The following is a 17,477-nucleotide window of genomic DNA, read 5'->3' as shown; positions in this document are numbered from 1 at the left end:
CTGGGACCAGGGCAGGGGCTGATGAGTGGTCACCTGCTCCCTGCATCATCCCTGGAAAACACCGTCAGGAAGGCAGGACCTCTCCAAAGGGCCAATACCCCGGCCCAGAGCCCTGAATCCTCTGCTGGGGGGGCTGTGGGTGCACAGAGCCGCATCCCTCCCAAACTGTTTAACTAATGGAGGGAATCGTAGCAGAGCCTTTGTAAGGTCGACATTTGTTTGTTGTTAAGGATCTAATTAGAAACATGAGAGGAAGCTGAATGGCTGCTTGCTCGGCTAATTAGCGACATGCACGAAGACCACTTTGAACTTCAAGGACACAAAGCTATTAGCGCTTACATCAAAAATGGATTAAACTTCTGTGCTTTTATAATGATTAAAGATGAGCCGCTGGAGAGGAAATCCTTTTGTGAGGCTGTGACAAGAGCTGGCTCCCTGGCTGCAGCTCCTACAAGCCAAGCTTTGTGTGGCCTCGTGTCGCACTCGGCCCCGCGCGAGTGACACCACTCACACGCGCTATGGAAAATGGGATTAGGCAATAAATATTGACCGTTGGCAAAAAGTTACAGCTGAGCTGCAAAGTGCAGCTATTTGTCCTGCAGGAATTGGAGCAGCTGGGCTCGAACACGCTGAATTTTGTGCCTTCTGCAGGTTGGTGCACATCAGCAGCTTCCAGATGTGGTGGATGCCTTGGATGTGTTAAGTGCAGTACTTAGGAGAAGCAGGAGCTCACTTGCTGCAGTGGGTTTGTGGAACACCTGCACAAAACAGGTGGATTTTTATCTTGCCCAAGCTTGTGGAAGCTGCCCAGCTCTTGCTCGGGGCTCATCTCAGGTAGTTGAGCAGTTGGTTTGTGTCGTGCTGGGCTGGAGGAGCAGCGTGGTGGGAGGACACTGAGGCTGCAGCAGGAGCAGTTTCCTCAAGATCCCAGGTGCCATTATCACCCCATTGTGCCCAGCTCAGGAAGGTGGGCAGCACTCAGCCCTCCCTCCTGGTTCCCACTCACTTCCAGCCGTAATTGCCAGCTCACCACCCACTGCTTGCTGTCATTACCCTGCGATATTTTGATGTGTGAAGCCATTTCCGAAGGGGCTGCAGCCGCAGAACAACCTTTGAAAGTGTGACTGCAGCTAGAAAATAACGTACAAATAGTACCTTGTTAGGGCAGATCTCGGTGTGTCTCAGCCTCATCACCACTTATTTTGCTGATGAGCCCGACAGTTGTTGTATTTTCCCTTTTCCCTGCAGGGCAGGGATAACCCGGGACAGCCTGGCTGCTCCGCATTACGGAGCGTGCCGGGGTGACAGGGGAGGCACAGCTCTCGCCTTTGATTTTCCGGGCAGGACTGAGCCAGCTGTCATCTGCAGCTCTTCCCACTTGCACAGGAGCCGTGTCTGCCACGGGGTTCTTAGAGAGAGAGTTTGCTTTTCAAGTGTGCTTGGGAGAGCAGGAGCAGAGGGATGCAGGTCCCCATGAGAGATGTACAACATGGCAGCTCTCGTGGTGACGCCGCCCTTATTTGTTTTTCTGGTTTGTCTCCCACTTTGGCTTCCAGCGAGTTGGGAGCTGTTTGTACCTTGTTATTCTCCAGAATATCTGTGTGTTTCCAGCTCATTATTTCTGAGACGTCTGTGAGCTGGAGCATTGATCCGAGTTCGAGGTGTGCCACACGCTGCCCCCACAGAACCCACGCTCTGCAAAAGCTCAGGCACAAGGAAGAGATGCTTCCATGGCTCAACCTGACCACAAAGGAAGGGGTTTGGAGCTCTCTGAGGTGATTGGTATAGAAAAAAAGAGCCTGAATATCAGCTTTTATTTCTCAGTGCTGTGCCAGTGCACTCCTGCAGCCTGAATAGGCCACTGAGAACCAGGAGCACCAATGTCTTATTTCAGACTGGCGTTAATTTGTACATCCAGTCCCGGGTAAATGACATTCTGGTTGTTAGCAGCTCTGAAAAGCAAGGTACAAACTCCCATTAACTTCAGCCCTGACTGCACAAAGAATTAGCTTTGGCCAAGCGATCTGTAACATGGGTGCAGCGCTGCTAATTATATTTATAAGGCTGTGAGCACTAATGATGTAAGATGTGCATGCGGTGCTGAGTTGTGCTGGTTATTTAAGGTATCAGCGTCACGCGGGGAGTGCTGCTCTGTTAGTCATGCGTGCCACAGCGTGGCCAGCAGTGCTCTCCCCAGGGACACTCGGGTCCCCAGGGAAGGGGGACTGTCCCCTGCCACTGGCTGTGGTTCTGCTCTGTGTCCTCTGTGCCTGGGTGCCTGCAGGGGCAGCACAGCAGGCTGGAATGCTTGGGGACAGGTGATGCTCCTTCTGTGGCACTCTTCTCTAAAAATCCAGCAGTAAATGGACCCCAGTGACTCAAATTCATAAATTTATAGAATCCTAGAGCGGGGTGGTAAAGGTGCCTCTGGCTCCAGGTGAGCTCACCTGAGCTCCTGGAGGAAGACAAACACTTAGCAACTAACCATGGCTGAGCAAATCATTTAAATGCAGCTTTCTGAGCCTCCTGCTAATTATGGGAGCTTTCTGTTTCATTTGGAGGGGCTGGAGCAAAGGGACCTTAAAGACCAGCCCCGTGTCGTGGGCAGGAACACCTTCCACTACGCCAGGCTGCTCAAACTTTGTCATGAAATGCCACCAGGCTGTGGGGCAGCCCCCTGTCCCCGTGCCCCTGTGCCCTGCCTGCTCCCATCCCTGCCAGCAGCATCCAGTGTCATTATATCATTTACTCCTTCGAGCTGGAAGATGATGTTTGCAGCATGTTCTATGAATTTTTCATAAAGATAGAAAAACAGACTAATCTTGTGAGCTTTGAGTCTTGGTGGTGGGTAATGGCTTTGATTTAAAGCATTTTGTCTTAATGATAGTTATATTGAAAATTTCCTGCTGCTTTCAAGCACGTTTAGTTATTATCATAAACATTGATGGTGGAAATGCCTGCCAAATTGTGCGTGGCTGTTTATGGCAGATGAGAGAGTCATCCAGAAATTATAGCTCTGGATCAACAAGTTGTGAAGAAACCTGTTTGTGCAGGAATGCACCCTGAGGGCAGTGGGACAAGGCAGGAACAAGGAGGGTCTTGGAGGAGAAAAGGGCTGGAGATGTCCAACTCTGGTTGTAGGGTATGCTTGACAGGAGGTGAAAAATGAATTTCTGATGAGAATCATAGAATCTTTTATGTTGGAAAATATTTCTAAAATCAGTGAATGTTAACCCCACACTGCCAAGCTCCCCCATCCCTGCAGAGCTGCTCACCCCCGTGCATGGCTGCCCAGGGACAAGGAATATCCTGCCTCAGGGAATTGTAGTGGTTTCTTTCCATCATGAGGATTTCCTCACCTGACCATTGTGGCAGGGAAGGCAGACACACATTCTGCACTGTTCCTCACCTGGATTTTTTTTTTTTAATTTAAAATACTCATATTTGTTATGAGTCCCTGCAGAGGTGTTTAAGCCTCTGGGTTTTGGTGCTGTAGGAGAGGGAAGGGTGTCACCAAGGCTCCATGTGGGCTGTGTGCAGGGCACAGTGATCCCCATGCAGTGTCTGTCTCAGTGCCCTGTCCAGACTGCCCCTGCTTTGTTTCCTTTGCAATACAGCATATTTCAGTGGTGCCTAGGAGGGATTTTTGTCATCAGGTGCCATTTACTGGTCCCTAAAGGCCTGACTGTCATCCCAGTACCGTGTGAGTTCCCCTTGTAGGACAGTGATGTCTAAATCCTCACGTCTCTTCTCCTTTTCCTTTCCTCTTCCCCTTCATCTCTATGGTTCAGTTGGGTTTATTTTGGTGGGATTCCATCATGGCTGGGTTTATTTGGGGGGGGTTCCAGCATCCAGCTTGTCGTGCTTTGCCCAGGCCCAGCAGCCTTGGGGTCCTTGTTAGCAAATTCCAGCAGGAATCCAGACTTAGAGATGTCTCAGGAGTTCCTGGAGGGAGAGTTTATCTCCCAGCAGTGACCTCTGTGGCTGAGCCCAGCTGAAGGTGTGAGCATGTCGGTGTGAGCGTGGCAGTGTGCAGGAACAGGCTCCAGACACCATCCCTGCCTCCTGCCCTGCCTCAGCCCAGTGCCAGGCTGCTCTGGCTCCCAGCTCCTGGCTCCCTGTCACAAAGCACTTGGCTGGAGGTGGAGGAGCATCCCACGTGCATGTTAAATGGGGATAAAGGCTCTGCTGAAGGATGGGCTGAGATAAAGCCTCACTGCCTGAACAGGTCCAGCTCTTGCTGTGCCAGCCCTGCACAGCAGCTCCCAACTCCACCAGCACCAATATTGCCATTGGAAACACCTGCTGGGGCTGCTTTATGAACCCACATGTTTCATATCAATCTGTGTCCCATCCCACATTCCCTCAGTGCTTTTCAGTGCTGTGACACTGGGCAGAGTGGGCCTGAGGCTCCCTGTCCCTCAGGCTTCAGCTGCTGATCAAAATTCACAGGCTCGGAATCTTCTCTGCAAGAGAAGCCACAGCAGATTCAAAGTGGAGCAAGCAAGGCATTATCCTGCCCTGTTCCATCCCTGCCAGAGCTGCTGGCTGCTGGCCCTTGATCTCCATCAGCACAGGAAGGAGCTTCTGTAGTCCAGGGGATGGAGGATGGCTGGGGCTGGAGATAAAAGGTGGTTGGCTGTGACTTACAAGCACATCTAATCTTTTCCACGTCTCTGCTGACCTTGATCTATCACAGGGCTTCCTGGGGACGCCTGGGATTGTGAGTTTTGCATAGAGGAAGCCTTTGAGCTGCAGGTGCTCAGGCACAGTCTCAGAGCTGTGAGGTTGCGTGCTGCAGGATGGCTTTCTGTGCCCTCGGTTGGGAAATGGCACCTGGGATGAGTCCCTTGATGCCAGGATATGCTGAGTGCTGGCAATTGATGGCCCTGGCAGCCCCCAGTCACTGCTGAGTGAGTCTGGGGGATCCAGAGTCAGGGGAGTCCTGGTCAGCTCAGCCACGGCTCTGGGGACCAGGCTTTGCTCTGCTCCTGGCATCAGGTCACAGTCAGCGTTCCCTCCCTGCGTGGACAGCACAGTCCCCTGGCAGCTCTGCAGCAGCAGCCTCCCAAACATCTGCCCCAGTTCCTGTTCTCCCCATGGGCTGTTAGGGGCCGAGGGAAAGGCTCCAATTCCTCCCAGCCTGCAAGGAGTTAATGTCAGTGCTCTGCAGTTCCCACAGTTCACAGCAGCCTTGGACAACTCCCGACAACCTCCAGCCTCAGGAGCTTTGTCATAGGTTTCCAAACAGCGTTAACTTTTCTTAGTGGTGCAGTATCTGGAGTGAGGAGGATTGCAGGCATTTTTCCTTCTTCCTGTCAGTGTCAGGGTGCTCCAGGTTTGTGTAAAACAAACTTGTTTCCAGGTGGTTCTTGCCAGAACACATCAGGATCTGCCTGCTGGGGAGGTGCTTCAGGTCCCTTTGCTGCAGTGATGGTGAAGGTGCCTCTGGCTCCAGGTGAGCTCACCTGAGCTCCTGGAGGAAGACAAACACTTAGCAACTAACCATGGTTGAGAAATCATTTAAATGCAGCTCTCTGAGCCTCCTGCTAATTATGGGAGCTTTCTGTTTCATTTGTAGGGGCTGGAGTGAAGTGTTGGCTCTGGAAAAGCCTCCAGCTTTTTCTGTGGAGTTTTTCAGGCACCACATGGAGAGGTGCCAGGGCATCCCAGCCTCCACACAGCCCTTCCCAGGCTGGAGCAGCCTTTGGTGTGCCCCTTCTCCCTCCTGTGAGCAGTGTGCAGTGCTGAACCCCTGGTCAGCAGATGAAAAATTGCCGTTTCATTCCCCACCTGAGTAACCAACCCAGTGCCAGCTCTCCCTGCAGGTGTGAAAGCCTTGCCTCCAGTCTTGAGGGATGCACATGAGAGTGGCCAGGGTGGGATGTGGGCTGTGGGGGCACAGAGAGAGTCTCTGGTTCCTCAGGTGGTTGTTCTGGAGGTTGCTGTGGCATTTGCAGGAGTATTTTACTAACAGGATGCCCCTGGCCGTGCCAGGTCCTGCTGTCACTCGGAGCAGCCAACTGGGTTTTCTGTGTGACTTGGCAGGAAAATTCACATCCATTTTATTGAACCAAAGGGAAGAAAAGGGGGGAAAAGTGCTGGCTTGTAGTAATAAAGGGCTTTGGAACATCTCAGCTGGATATTTTTCTTCACGAGTGAGAAGGCCAAATGTTATCTTGACATTTAATCTTTAATAATAAAAAAAGGCTCTTTGTTTGCCAGCAAAGTCCAAAATCTGTTTACTCTCTCATGCCTTATTTCTTTGAACTTGCTAGCTTAGATGTCCTACTTACCCTCCCCTGTTACCAGTGCAGAGCTGTGGTGAATCATTTCTGGTGCAGAGCTGCCTTCCCTGTCCCCACAGAGCCGCCAGGTGTGCTGCTCCTGCCCAGCTCAGCCATTCGGGGTCCCTGGTGCAGGGGAGGGGGCCAGGGCAGCCGAGGTGCAGCCTGTGCCCACCGCAGCCCTTGGTGAGAGCCCTGTGGTCAGTGCTGCAGCTCTGAGCTGGGCACAGGCACTGCAGGCCAGCGGGCTCCATAACCCACCCTGGTGCTGAGCGGGCATCCTGGCAAGGTGCAGCCAGAGGAAGAGGCTGAAGTGGCCTCGGGGCAGCCTGGAAGGTGGGATGGAGGGGATGGGGTCGGTGCCCAGGGGGTTTGGGCAGGCTGTGCTGTTGGGCCACATCCAGCCCCGCTGGCCATCGTGTCCTGGCACTGCCCATGGTGGGGACACACTGGGGACACACTGGGGACACGGTGGGGTGGGCAGAGCAGGCTCCCTGTGCCCCAGGGACCTTGCAGGAACCACCCAGGTGTAGCTCCAGCTTCCCATCTCCATCCAGCTCCTCCCAGTCCGCTGACTTTTCTTTCCCATTGAAACTTCTTCCTCATAAATTCTACATCCAAGAGCAGCCGTGAGAAATGCCAGAAGCCTGATCATCTAACATGCTTTAATATCTAAATTTCTTCTTCAGTATCATTCTTATTTACATTGTTTTTCTTTCTCAAAAAAAAAAAAAAAATAAGGGAGGAAAAAAATTAAATTTTCTTTTACTTCCACATTAGGAGGTGAGTTGTCATCCACCCTCTGGAATTCTTTTTTTGCTTTTGATCTTTATTTATTTGTTTAATTTTGGTTGATGTCCCTAGCATGGTTTTGGAGACGAAGGTAGGTCTTCGCTCTCCAAATCAAAAGGAAAAAAGAAAAAAACCTAAATAAAACAACACTCTCCTTGGTCATATCTAAAAGAGAAAAATCCAAACTGTTCCATTCCATATCATTTAAAGAAAAAAAAAAATTAACTACTGAACTATTTCTACAGCTTACTGATCTAAAAGGGCGGGTTTTTTCCAAAAGTATTGAATGGATCCAAAAAACGATTTACCTAGACGTGATTCAAGTTATTTGCTGTCAACATTTTAATATCAATATTACCACAATGTGTAGTCTCAAACTAGTTCCTTTGTAGTTTGCATGGGATGTGAATGCTGTCTCGGCGTGCCCAGACCTAGAGAACTTGTTACTACTGCATGAGCATCAAGTCAGATGTTGAAAAATACCTATTATATTTTGTGATAATTTGGTGAAAATGAGCACCTCCAGTCTCTGGTTGCAGTAGTGTGTTGAATGATCGTTCTTTTTTTTTTTTTTTTTTTTTTTTTATATATATCCATATATATATTTTTGGAGCTCTAAGCTTCGTAGTAGTCCGGGCTGACTCTTCTCCAGTACTCGCTCTCCTCTCGCATGGCCTTGGTTAAGTGTTAGAATTGGGCCTAGGCTGTTTATTCTGGTGTTTGGCTTTGTAATTCCGGTGCATGCCCGGCGTCTGGCCTCATACCCAGCTTTATTCTCTGCACACCAGTCTTGAATAGCTACAGTGCTCAACCGAATTTTGGCGCACCCGCTTCCCCGGCAGGCTCCACCCCGGCGCGGCCCGGCGGCTTCCCCGGCGCCAACAGCCCCGGGCCCGTGGCGGATCTCTACGGCACGGCCAGCCAGGACTCCGCCGTGGGCAACTACATAAGCGCCGCCAGCCCGCAGCCAGGCTCGGGCTTCGGCCACGGCATCGCCGTAAGTACCCCGGGAGCGGGGCCTGGGGGGCGTCTGGGGGGGCTGCGTGGGGATGGGGGTTTGGGGGTGCTGGGGACCCCGTGGCCAGGGGGCTCCTCGCTGCCGCAACCTGCGAGCCGTGCCCGACCGTGGGGCATTCCAGCTGGAGGAATCGCTGATTGTCTGTCAGGGCGTTCCAGCTGGGACTGGCAAGGGGGAAACCTCCGGGTCCAATCAGCCCTTGAGACCCAATTGCCATTGTATCACCAATTTATCGTTATTATCACTAATTGCCATTTTAAGGAGAATATCCTTCCATGGGGGCGCTGGCATTGCGCCAGTGACAGCCGAATGTTTTGCAGAGATAAAACAAAACTCCACAACTTTGTGAAAGTTGTAATGTTTCCAGGGATGGGGGCTCCTCCACCACCCTGGGCAGCCCATTCCAGTGATTAATCACTCTTACACTGAAGAAATTTTAAGATTAATCACTCTTGCACTGAAGAAATTTTGTCCTAATATCCAACCTGAACATCTCCTGGTGCAAACACTCCTTTGGAGCCGTCTGCAGCCAGACATGACCTGTCTCAGAGAGAAATATTTAATAAATACGGGATTTAAATCCCTGCTTGTCCCCACGGGCTTTACATCAGCCCAGCTACCCCTCCTGGCTGCTGCACCCTTTGGCAGGCACAGCAACAGTCCCTGCTCCCACTAATGAGCAAAATCAGCTCGTTAATTTGGCTGGTGGGACAGGGCATGTCCTGCTCCTCTTCCCCTGTTTGCTGATGTTTGGGGTCACTCCCAGCCATTCCTGGGGTCACTGCAGCCCCTGAGAGCCGCAGGTTGGCAGCGAGGGGCTGGGCTGGGCCGGGGGGTCCCGGGAGGTGCCTCCTAACGTGGGGCTGTGATTGCACTAATGAGGGCAGAGATTGGCTTAACAAGGCTGCACGTGGCTGTGTCACCTGTGTGTGAGCATGAATGGGGCTGGGCTGCCCCGTGGCACCCCGGCACGGGCTGCAGGGGAGGCTCCTGCCCTTGGGAGCACGGCCAGGAGCTGGTTTGTCTCCTGCACAGGGAGGAGGTGCAGAGGCTCCCCCGAAGGGCCCTCAAACCCAGAGGAGAGCTTCCCTCCCTGATGGAATTGGATGGGGGAGCAGGAGTGTGGTGCAGACAAAGCTCCTGGAACTGCTATTTTTATTGCCAAAAGGACAAACAAACCTTCTGCCTGGCTTTGTGCCCGTGTGCTCAATTCCCATCCCCGGCCTGCCCCTCCCGTGGTCACACCACAGGCCTGACAATCCCTGTGGATCAATTCTAGCACAAACATGGAATATTACTGCTCTGCAAGGAGCTACATCAGTTCAAAGTGCCACCTCTCACCACTTACAACACCTCTTATTTCCATTTTTCACCTAAAAACCTGTTTGTGCTTGAAAATTTGGGCACTTTTGTCTCTGCAACATCTCGATTTTTCAAGTGAAAAGACGCCAGGTCCAAGCCTGGGTATCCAGATTTGTCTGCACTAACACTTCCCAAAGAACCATTTTATAATTGACTTGCAGATTGGTAGCCTTTTAATTCCCCCAATAACTGCAAAGAATCCCCTAGCTTTTATTACGTATATATTTATTTAACACTCTCCATTTACTAACCCTGGTTTAAAAATAAAGAAGGGAGAACCCCAAAGCTTATTTTTGCACCTGGGGGAATGAGAAGATGATGGTCTTGGAAAGGTGACCATAGGACTGAGCACACCTGGTGACCAGAACAGCTCTTGGAAATCCCTATTCATGCTGGCAACACAGTCTTTCAAGTCCTTTGATAATTTCTTGGCAAAAATTAATAATCAGCTGTTCCTGTGTATAGAGCACTGATGAACTTAACAATTGTACAATTTTAGGGACCTTTGATTGCAACGGCTTTTACAAATGGATACCATTGAAACGTTACACATGGTTGGTTGCCATCTCACTTGGAGGTATTACAGTATATCCCATTTGTACTTTGTGCTGAACTACCATCTCCCCTATATTTACTTTAAGTGAACAATTTTTTATCTTCATTTCGTCTTTCCTTGGCCTTTAATCATTCCTTTCTGTGATTTGTGTTACTCAAATCAACCTCACGGGCTGGAAACTGGAAGACAGATCCAAAGCTAAACCAAAAGTCACTTTTTCATCTTTGTGATGCTTCGTGCAATAATTTGAAGAGGCAGAAAACCCAGGAGGCTGTGGGGAATCACCCCCCGTGCCAGCAGCCAGAATCCCAGTGGGATCAGAGATCTGCTCCCAGCCCACTGCTTTAAAAATAGCTGAGCCCCACTGCTTTATTACTGAGAAACCATCATTCTTAATTAAGTGCTGTACCAAATATTACAGCTAAAAGATAACATTGTAACTTGTAACCATAGAGCAATTATCAAGATTAAAAAAAAATTAAACCTGAGCAAATTAAATTAAAGGCATTACCTGAGCACCGCAGCCCTGGATCGCTGCCAGTTTCCTACCCTTTGAACTAAGCTCCAGTTAATTAAATGTTTAATTTTTATTTTTTATTATTATTTGGCCTTTGGCATATTCATCTTTGCAAACAAATATTCTTAACACTCGGAATGGAATAGATTAGAAAATGCAATGAGAAGCAGAAGTTATCCCAATTAAATGGCATGGGTCTGCCCCCAGAGCTCTGAGCCCAGGCAGGCAGATGGAGTGGATGTGTCACATTTTATTTCCCTGCCTCTTGCCCGGTGTTACATGATCAATGTCACATCATTTACGTTCAAAAATCAGTCTATGAAATTAGAATTAAAGTTAGTCAGGGGGCTGGGAACTGTGGAAAACATTCGGAGACTTTAAATTACATAAAAATAGATTTATACCTAAATACTAGTGGATAAAGGGGGTTTCTATTTACTCTCCATCTCCACACACACCCCCAAGATTACCTGAAATTGTTCTGTCAATTGATTTGCTCCACCAAGGAGTGTTTTTTATGGGAAAGAAAAAAGTGCCATAAGCACTCTTGCTTAATCCCAGCTATTACTTGCACGTAGCAGGGCCCGTTCTCAGATCAATTTGTCAGAATCCTTCACGTCAGCCCCTGGAATAGTGAGGTGGTACCCGAGGCCAGCTGGAGCCTGGGCAGAACATCATCACTCAGGCTAATAACGCACAGCCCTGCCAGCCTGATGGGCTGTAATCACTCCTCGCTCACACAGCCCATCACTGCAGCCATCACTCACTGGCCAGGCCGGGACTCAAACCATTAACGACTTTAAAAACAAAGTGCTTTTAATGTTGCTCATTACTAATTAAAACAGATTTGGAGAGGAGGAAATGAGCCTTATTATTAATTCCTCGAGGAGCCCTGGGTTTGAAGCGCTTGTGGCAGTGGCTGCTCCTGCGTCCCCGGGGCAGGATTTGGGGATTTGGCTGAGCTGCCGGGGCAGGGAGCAGCCCCACATCCCTGCAGGATGTGCTGGGAGCTCACCCAGCACAGCTCTGGGGGTCCCCAGAGACCATCCTGTCCTGGCCCTCATCCCGTGAGCAGCTGCCTGCAGAGCCAGGGCCCCAAATATTTATATTTCTTTACACGTGATATATCTCAGCTCTAAGCACTGGCAGGGACACAGCGTTGGAGGCTGAAGCTCCTGTATAAAATAAATCCTGGCTGCCACAGCGTGCCCAGGTAACACTTGTCACCTTCCAGGTACTTCAGAGAAAACCCATTTTACCAAAGCTGTGTGAATTCATGGCAGTACAGATGCCCGAGGAGCCGTTTTTGTCCTGGCCGTACATCAACTCCCATTTTACTGGGAACATAATTTAGCAGGGAACACATGAGACCCCCTCTCCTGCGGGGGCTGTCCTGGGAGCACCTCAGCGTTCCAGCCCCCTGCATCCTCCCTCGGGCTGGATGGGGCAGGCTGTGGCTGCAGTGTTTGCAGACACTTTGGGCTTTTTTGGTTAAAAATCCTAATTTACCTCAATTAACTGTCGCTCTCCGTGTCCTGTGCACCTTCTCCCCACGCAGAGTCTCTCTGGATGTCCGGGCAAGACAGGGCGAAGTTTCTGAAGGGGCCCATGGTTGGGTGATCTCATCAGACTTTGAGCACTACATCATCATCACCATCACCATCATCATCATCACTGCCAACGCAAACTGGAGGTGGCACTCGAAGGACTTGGGTGGTTTAAAATCTCTCTCATCATCTCATGAATCTGCTGTACTATAAAAACAACAGCTTTTAAAAGTATGTATATAAAACCCATTTATTGTTGGTTTTATTTTCTCGGTGGGTTCCCCCCCTCTTTTTAAGCCTCTCCAAACCCACATCTTTTGGTAGCCTTTTGGACATAGTCTCGTAGCCAGGTAGTCGCAATTCTTTGTGTATGTAGCGAGAGCCTAACCATAGTGTAACTGTTATATTAAAGGGTTTCTTTTGCTTTTTCTTTCCCACCTCCCCTCCTCCTCCTCCTCCTCCTCCTCCTCCTCGTCCTTCTCCTCCTCCTCCTCCCTTCTGTTTTCCGTAGTTGTTGTTGCTTAAAGGATGCTGAGATGGTGACAGGAGCCTGGGCAGCGGCGGGCAGGGCACGGGGAGGGGGGAGCAGCAGGTTCTCTGGCCCTTCTTTTCCTTTGTGGCGTCTTGGTTACTCTAATTCTCTCTATTTTCGGCAATAAGGCGAGGGCGACAAACTTTTTGCGCGTCCTTTTTCTATATAAGTGCTTTTTTTTGTTGAAAGAGGTGATATAAGGTTTTTTGAAATTGTGAATTCTGAAAAAAAAAAAAAGAGAAAAAATAATAAAAGTGCTGTAAATACAATTCCATTAACTACATAGAAACTATTAAGAAAGAGAAATACAAACCTATTTTTGTGACGGAGTCAGCCTAAGGCAGTTTCTCTATGGAAATGGAGGAGAGAAGAGAAGAGAAGGGAGTTGTGGCCGTGGTGGGGGGCTGTGGTGGGGGGCTGTGGTGCTGTGGGACCCTCCCAGCCCACCCAGCTCACACCAGCAGCTTGCTCTCACATGTGCACAGCTTGCAAAGGAACAGTCTCGTGGGATTTTTATTTTAATTTAAAACCTGCTTTTCCCAAAACTGATCAAGAAGCTACGATTTTTTCCTACTTAGCGCATTTACGGTTCAAAGCACACCTTTGTTTTGGTTTTTTTATTTTGGATTTTGGTTTTTTTGTTTTAGTCATTGTTTTAAACTAGATCAACTTGCTGTCCAGTCATTTCAGCTGCTCTGGGCACCCCGTGTGGGCAGAGCAGCGTCCAGCTTGCATGGTTTCCTTTATTATCCATCACTTTCTGTAATGTCAAATTAGAAAGCAACTTTGGTTGGTTGTTTTTTTTTTTTGTTGGTTTTTTTTTTTTTTTTTTTTTTGGGAATACCTCAGTGCTACAAGTTTCACCCTAGAAGCAACGGAAGATTTTAATTTATTGTAGTTGTAAACAGAATTTAAAAGAAATAAAGTATAAAACATCATTGCACTGTGACTGGTAGGGGAAAAACTGACAGTTTCCTATTTGCACATGTTTAATATTTGGCTGTTATATATATGGTCCTCTGTTGGGGGAGGAAACTTATGAAGGATATTTTTTAATTTAATTTTTTTAATATTGGTAAATAGGCCTGCAACAGCAAACTAGAAGTACAACATGGTAGGTGGCATTAAGAACATACTGTAGTGTGGATATATTTCTTCTTTTTTTAACGTAATATTGACAAGTTTTATTAATATTTTTTTAAATTGTTACGTTTATAAATTTGGTACTTTAGGTACAGCCAGTATAAGACACTGAATGCGACATTTGTTAAAAAGAGCTGCTGCACTCCTATTTTTGTAAATTTTACTAACAAGTAGAACTAATGTAGACATTCAATAGACAAGGTAGAGCAAGGCATCTTTAACAAAACAAGGCACCATACTGCTAACCGAAAGGAGAAACCTTGTTTTTCTTGTTTTTAAAAAAAAAATCATGCTTTTTATGTAATATTTTAGGTTTTTTTCTTATTTCAGAACAACCAGGTTTAAGCAAAATGCTGGACGCTTTTTAAATATTGAGACTTGATCAAGTAATAAAAGAAATAAAACCGAATTCTTTAAAAAATAAAAAGGTAAAAAAAAAAATACTACGAACCAAATTCCCTGCGATTCAGTGTGCCGTCAGGGAATTTTTTATTGCTATTTTGTCAATGTTGATGATGTACTGTACTACCAGTTGGTTTTCCTCTCCATTCCCTGTCACCTCATAGAATATTCTTTGTTGATCATTGTTGTATGTTAATAGTGTATAAAATGGCTTATCTTGTAAGAGTGCTGTCCTGATGGTAGTGTAGTGAATTTTTCCCCCCCTCTTTCTCTCTTCCTCTTCTAGTACATATTGGTAGGTGTATCGTAATTAAGGTTAAAAATTTAGATGTAGTTATTCAGATTTAGGACCAGTAAGGATAGAACTTTCTCTTATTTAAGAAAAAAAAAATGCTAATAATTTTGGGAAGGTTTTCCTTTTTTGTTTCTTTCTTCTCTTTTTTCTTTCTGTGCTTTTTTTTCTCTTGTTTATTATTTTTCTTTTGTTGATCTGATGCGGTTTCAACTAACCAAAGGTCTCACAATGTTAAAAATGCTGGCAAACTCTTAAGGCATTTGTAGATCCCCACCCATGACTTTGGAAAGGGGATGTGCCATACTACCTTAAATGCTAATGCTAGATATGCAAAACTGGATTTTTTTAATTTATTTTTTAAAAGAGGGAGGCACGGTATATTAAAACGATTTTACTAAGAGAAAAAAAAAAAACATATTTTTTTAAGAATGCTCAGAAGAAATTGCTAATCTGTGTGAATATGTTTTAGATGTTTATATACCTTTTGAGAAGTCCCAGTGGCCCATAGCACAAATGTCGTGGAATCCAAGATGTTTTGATGTGGCTACCTAGACTAAGGTTCACGTTAGTCCCCCACTCATCTAGAAATCAATTTTGAAGGATTTTTTTTTTTTCCTTTTCCTTCGTTCGTTTGGGGGTTTTTTGTAAATTTTTCAGCACAAAGGTTCAGCTCCACCTTTGTTTTACTCAAGCCCAGGAGGGAGCGAAGGATGGTGGAGCCACGGGCTGGGTTGGGCTGGAAGGACCCTGAGCCCGTCCAGTGCCACCCGTGCCATGGCAGGGTCACCTCTGCTGTCCCCAGCGTCCAGCCTGGCCTGGGACCTGCAGGGACACAGCCAGGACACCTCCCTGAGGGACAGAGCCCTGCAGGTCTGCACTGGGGTGACCAACAGGAGCCATCTCCACCACCTGGGTGACCCAAAGGGCCAGGGGGCCACGTCCCCACCACCAGGGACAGCCCCAGGAGCCACAAGTGCTTGGGACCCTCCCCTCGAACAACCCGAGTCCTTCTTGGGATCGGCTTGGTTAAGGCAAAGCCTGACCTGTCCTTTGGGGTTTTTATTTTTTCTTACACTTCATAAATGTTCATTTTGAGTTGAATTTGTAGCTTGGACTTTAAGGTAGCATGGCTCTCTTTGCTGTAAGTTGATTTTCTTTTTTCCATTGTACAGCAGCGTCTGCTGGTGAATGTCACACATCTTGCTAGGCTTAGTTAAATCATTGGGTAATTGTGGGTGATAACGACCTGAAAGGTGTTGGGATTTCTTTTCTTCCCTGCTTTCATCTGTAGTGTGAATGAGGGCTAGCGACTCCAGCCACACGTCCCTTCCTGTTTCGTTTCTGCCATTCACTCAATGCAACATAATCAATAATAAAGCAATATAGTTTACTACATTTTTACTGAAGGCCAGCCATGGTTCTGTATGATATTGCATATGAAACTGTTTACAAAAACAAAAAAAAAAAACAAAAAAAAAAATAGAAAAACAACACTAACTCATAGCTGTCTTTTACGCTATGGTGATGTCTCTTGGGTGGAATCTTCTGAATTCTTTTTTTTAGTGGTTTGGTTTGTTTTTTTCAAAGCGACATAGTTGAGAGAGAGGGAGAAAAGTGAGGTTAGTGTTAGAAGAGACAGGGAGAAGTGAGGTTAGTGTCAGAAGAGCCAGGATGCCTCGCAGACACACGGGCACAGACACTGTAGAGTTTCCTACGTACAGAATCCAGCCGGCCCCGCGCGAACACTACGTGAGGAGATTCTGTAAGCTAAGCAATACTTTAATACTGTAATAAAATTACCAAAAAACCACAATAATAATAATAATAAATAATAATTTTTAAAAAGGAAAAAAAAAAATACCTTAGTCTGAGAAAGCAAATCCTCGTGGTGGGTTGTCGGCCCCCCCAGCAGTCCGACCGTGTTGTGTGGAGAGCTCGGTGTCCGAGCAGGGCCCGGTGGCCAGAGGGGTCACCCCGGGCCCAGAGGGGTCCCCCTGTCCCATCAGGGTCCCCCCGGCCCAGCAGGGCCCCCCAGCCCCGGGCTCCTCTGTCCCGTGTCCTCGTAGGTAGCACCCCCGTCATTCTCTGTCGTACGAGGTCTGAACTCCCATCAGTACTAGGATGCAAGTGAGCATTTCAGGTGGTCATAAATGTACCTAAATAAACTATGGCACAGTGGCAGGCCTAGCCCTTCCTTTTATACTTTAGTATGAACTGATGAGAACTTTGGTAGTGACTTTTTTTTTATATATATACATATATATATGTATCTATATATATCAAGCATCTTTCAGGTCTCTGTGTATGGCTTTCTGAAGCCCTGTTGTAAAATACTATGTGGATGGGGGTCTCTCACATCACAGATGTGGAAAGTATAATTTTATATTTGTATTTTCAAATAAATAAGTTTGTGAAAGGTTTCCATCCTCTACTGTGGTCCAGAAATCAATGTGTTTGTCTGACGAAAAAATACAATAAACTGTTTTGAACAGAACCATGGAGTCCATTTCATTGGGGGGGGGGGGTATTTATTTCTGGGGGGGTGAGATCAGCCCCATCACCCTGAAAATCATCACCTTGTTGGCCATCCTGCACATCCCTGCCCCGTCCCCGTGCCCCAAGGCTGGTCCCTCATCCTGTGCCCTGCCGGGCGCACCCTTGGCACCATCAGCACTAATAACCCTATTTCCAGGAGGGGCAGGGGGTCCTGCTGGGTAAACCCCAGTCCCCCACACCCTCGCTGTGCATTTTCCTCACTGGAGTGACCCCCTCTCCCAGCTCAGTTCCACCAGAGGCTGTTTCCCTTTGGCCCTTGGCCTGGGCAGAGCCAACGCTCCCCTCTGCTCCTGCAGGCAGCAAACGCTCATCACTCATTAGTGCTCATTCCAGGATCTCACCGGCTCCTTTCCTGGGAGAGCAGGATGGGGATGGGGCAGGGATGGAGGGATGCTGCAGCCCCTCCGAGGAGGGATCCATCCCCTCCATCCCCTCCATGGTCCCGGGGGGCTCAGCCTGCGAAGGTCAGC

General features: G+C 47.9%; 1 protein-coding gene across 11 annotated transcripts in view; it reads left to right on the top strand.

The window, feature by feature from the left end:
* MSI2 (musashi RNA binding protein 2) overlaps nt 1-16,945 on the top strand; it is a 197,812-nt gene extending 180,867 nt beyond the window's left edge. For 4 of the 11 annotated variants that reach the window (XR_010030231.1, XR_010030230.1, XM_063173863.1 and 1 more), the window contains 3 exons: nt 7,922-8,076; nt 9,959-10,036; nt 12,091-16,945. Coding sequence is in view for 9 of the 11 variants with exons in the window: in XM_063173863.1 (XP_063029933.1) it covers nt 7,922-8,076; nt 9,959-10,000 (197 nt within the window). In the remaining 2 variants the exon portion in view is untranslated. The other 7 variants (XM_063173856.1, XM_063173864.1, XM_063173860.1 and 4 more) reach the window with 4 other exon arrangements.
* The last annotated feature ends 532 nt before the right edge of the window (nt 16,946-17,477 follow it).

The sequence above is a fragment of the Melospiza melodia genome, chromosome 21, assembly GCF_035770615.1.
Source record: "Melospiza melodia melodia isolate bMelMel2 chromosome 21, bMelMel2.pri, whole genome shotgun sequence".
In the NCBI taxonomy this organism is placed as follows: Eukaryota; Metazoa; Chordata; class Aves; order Passeriformes; family Passerellidae; genus Melospiza; species Melospiza melodia.
Note: the sequence above shows the minus strand (reverse complement) of the source record. Positions and strands in the feature narration are given on the sequence as shown.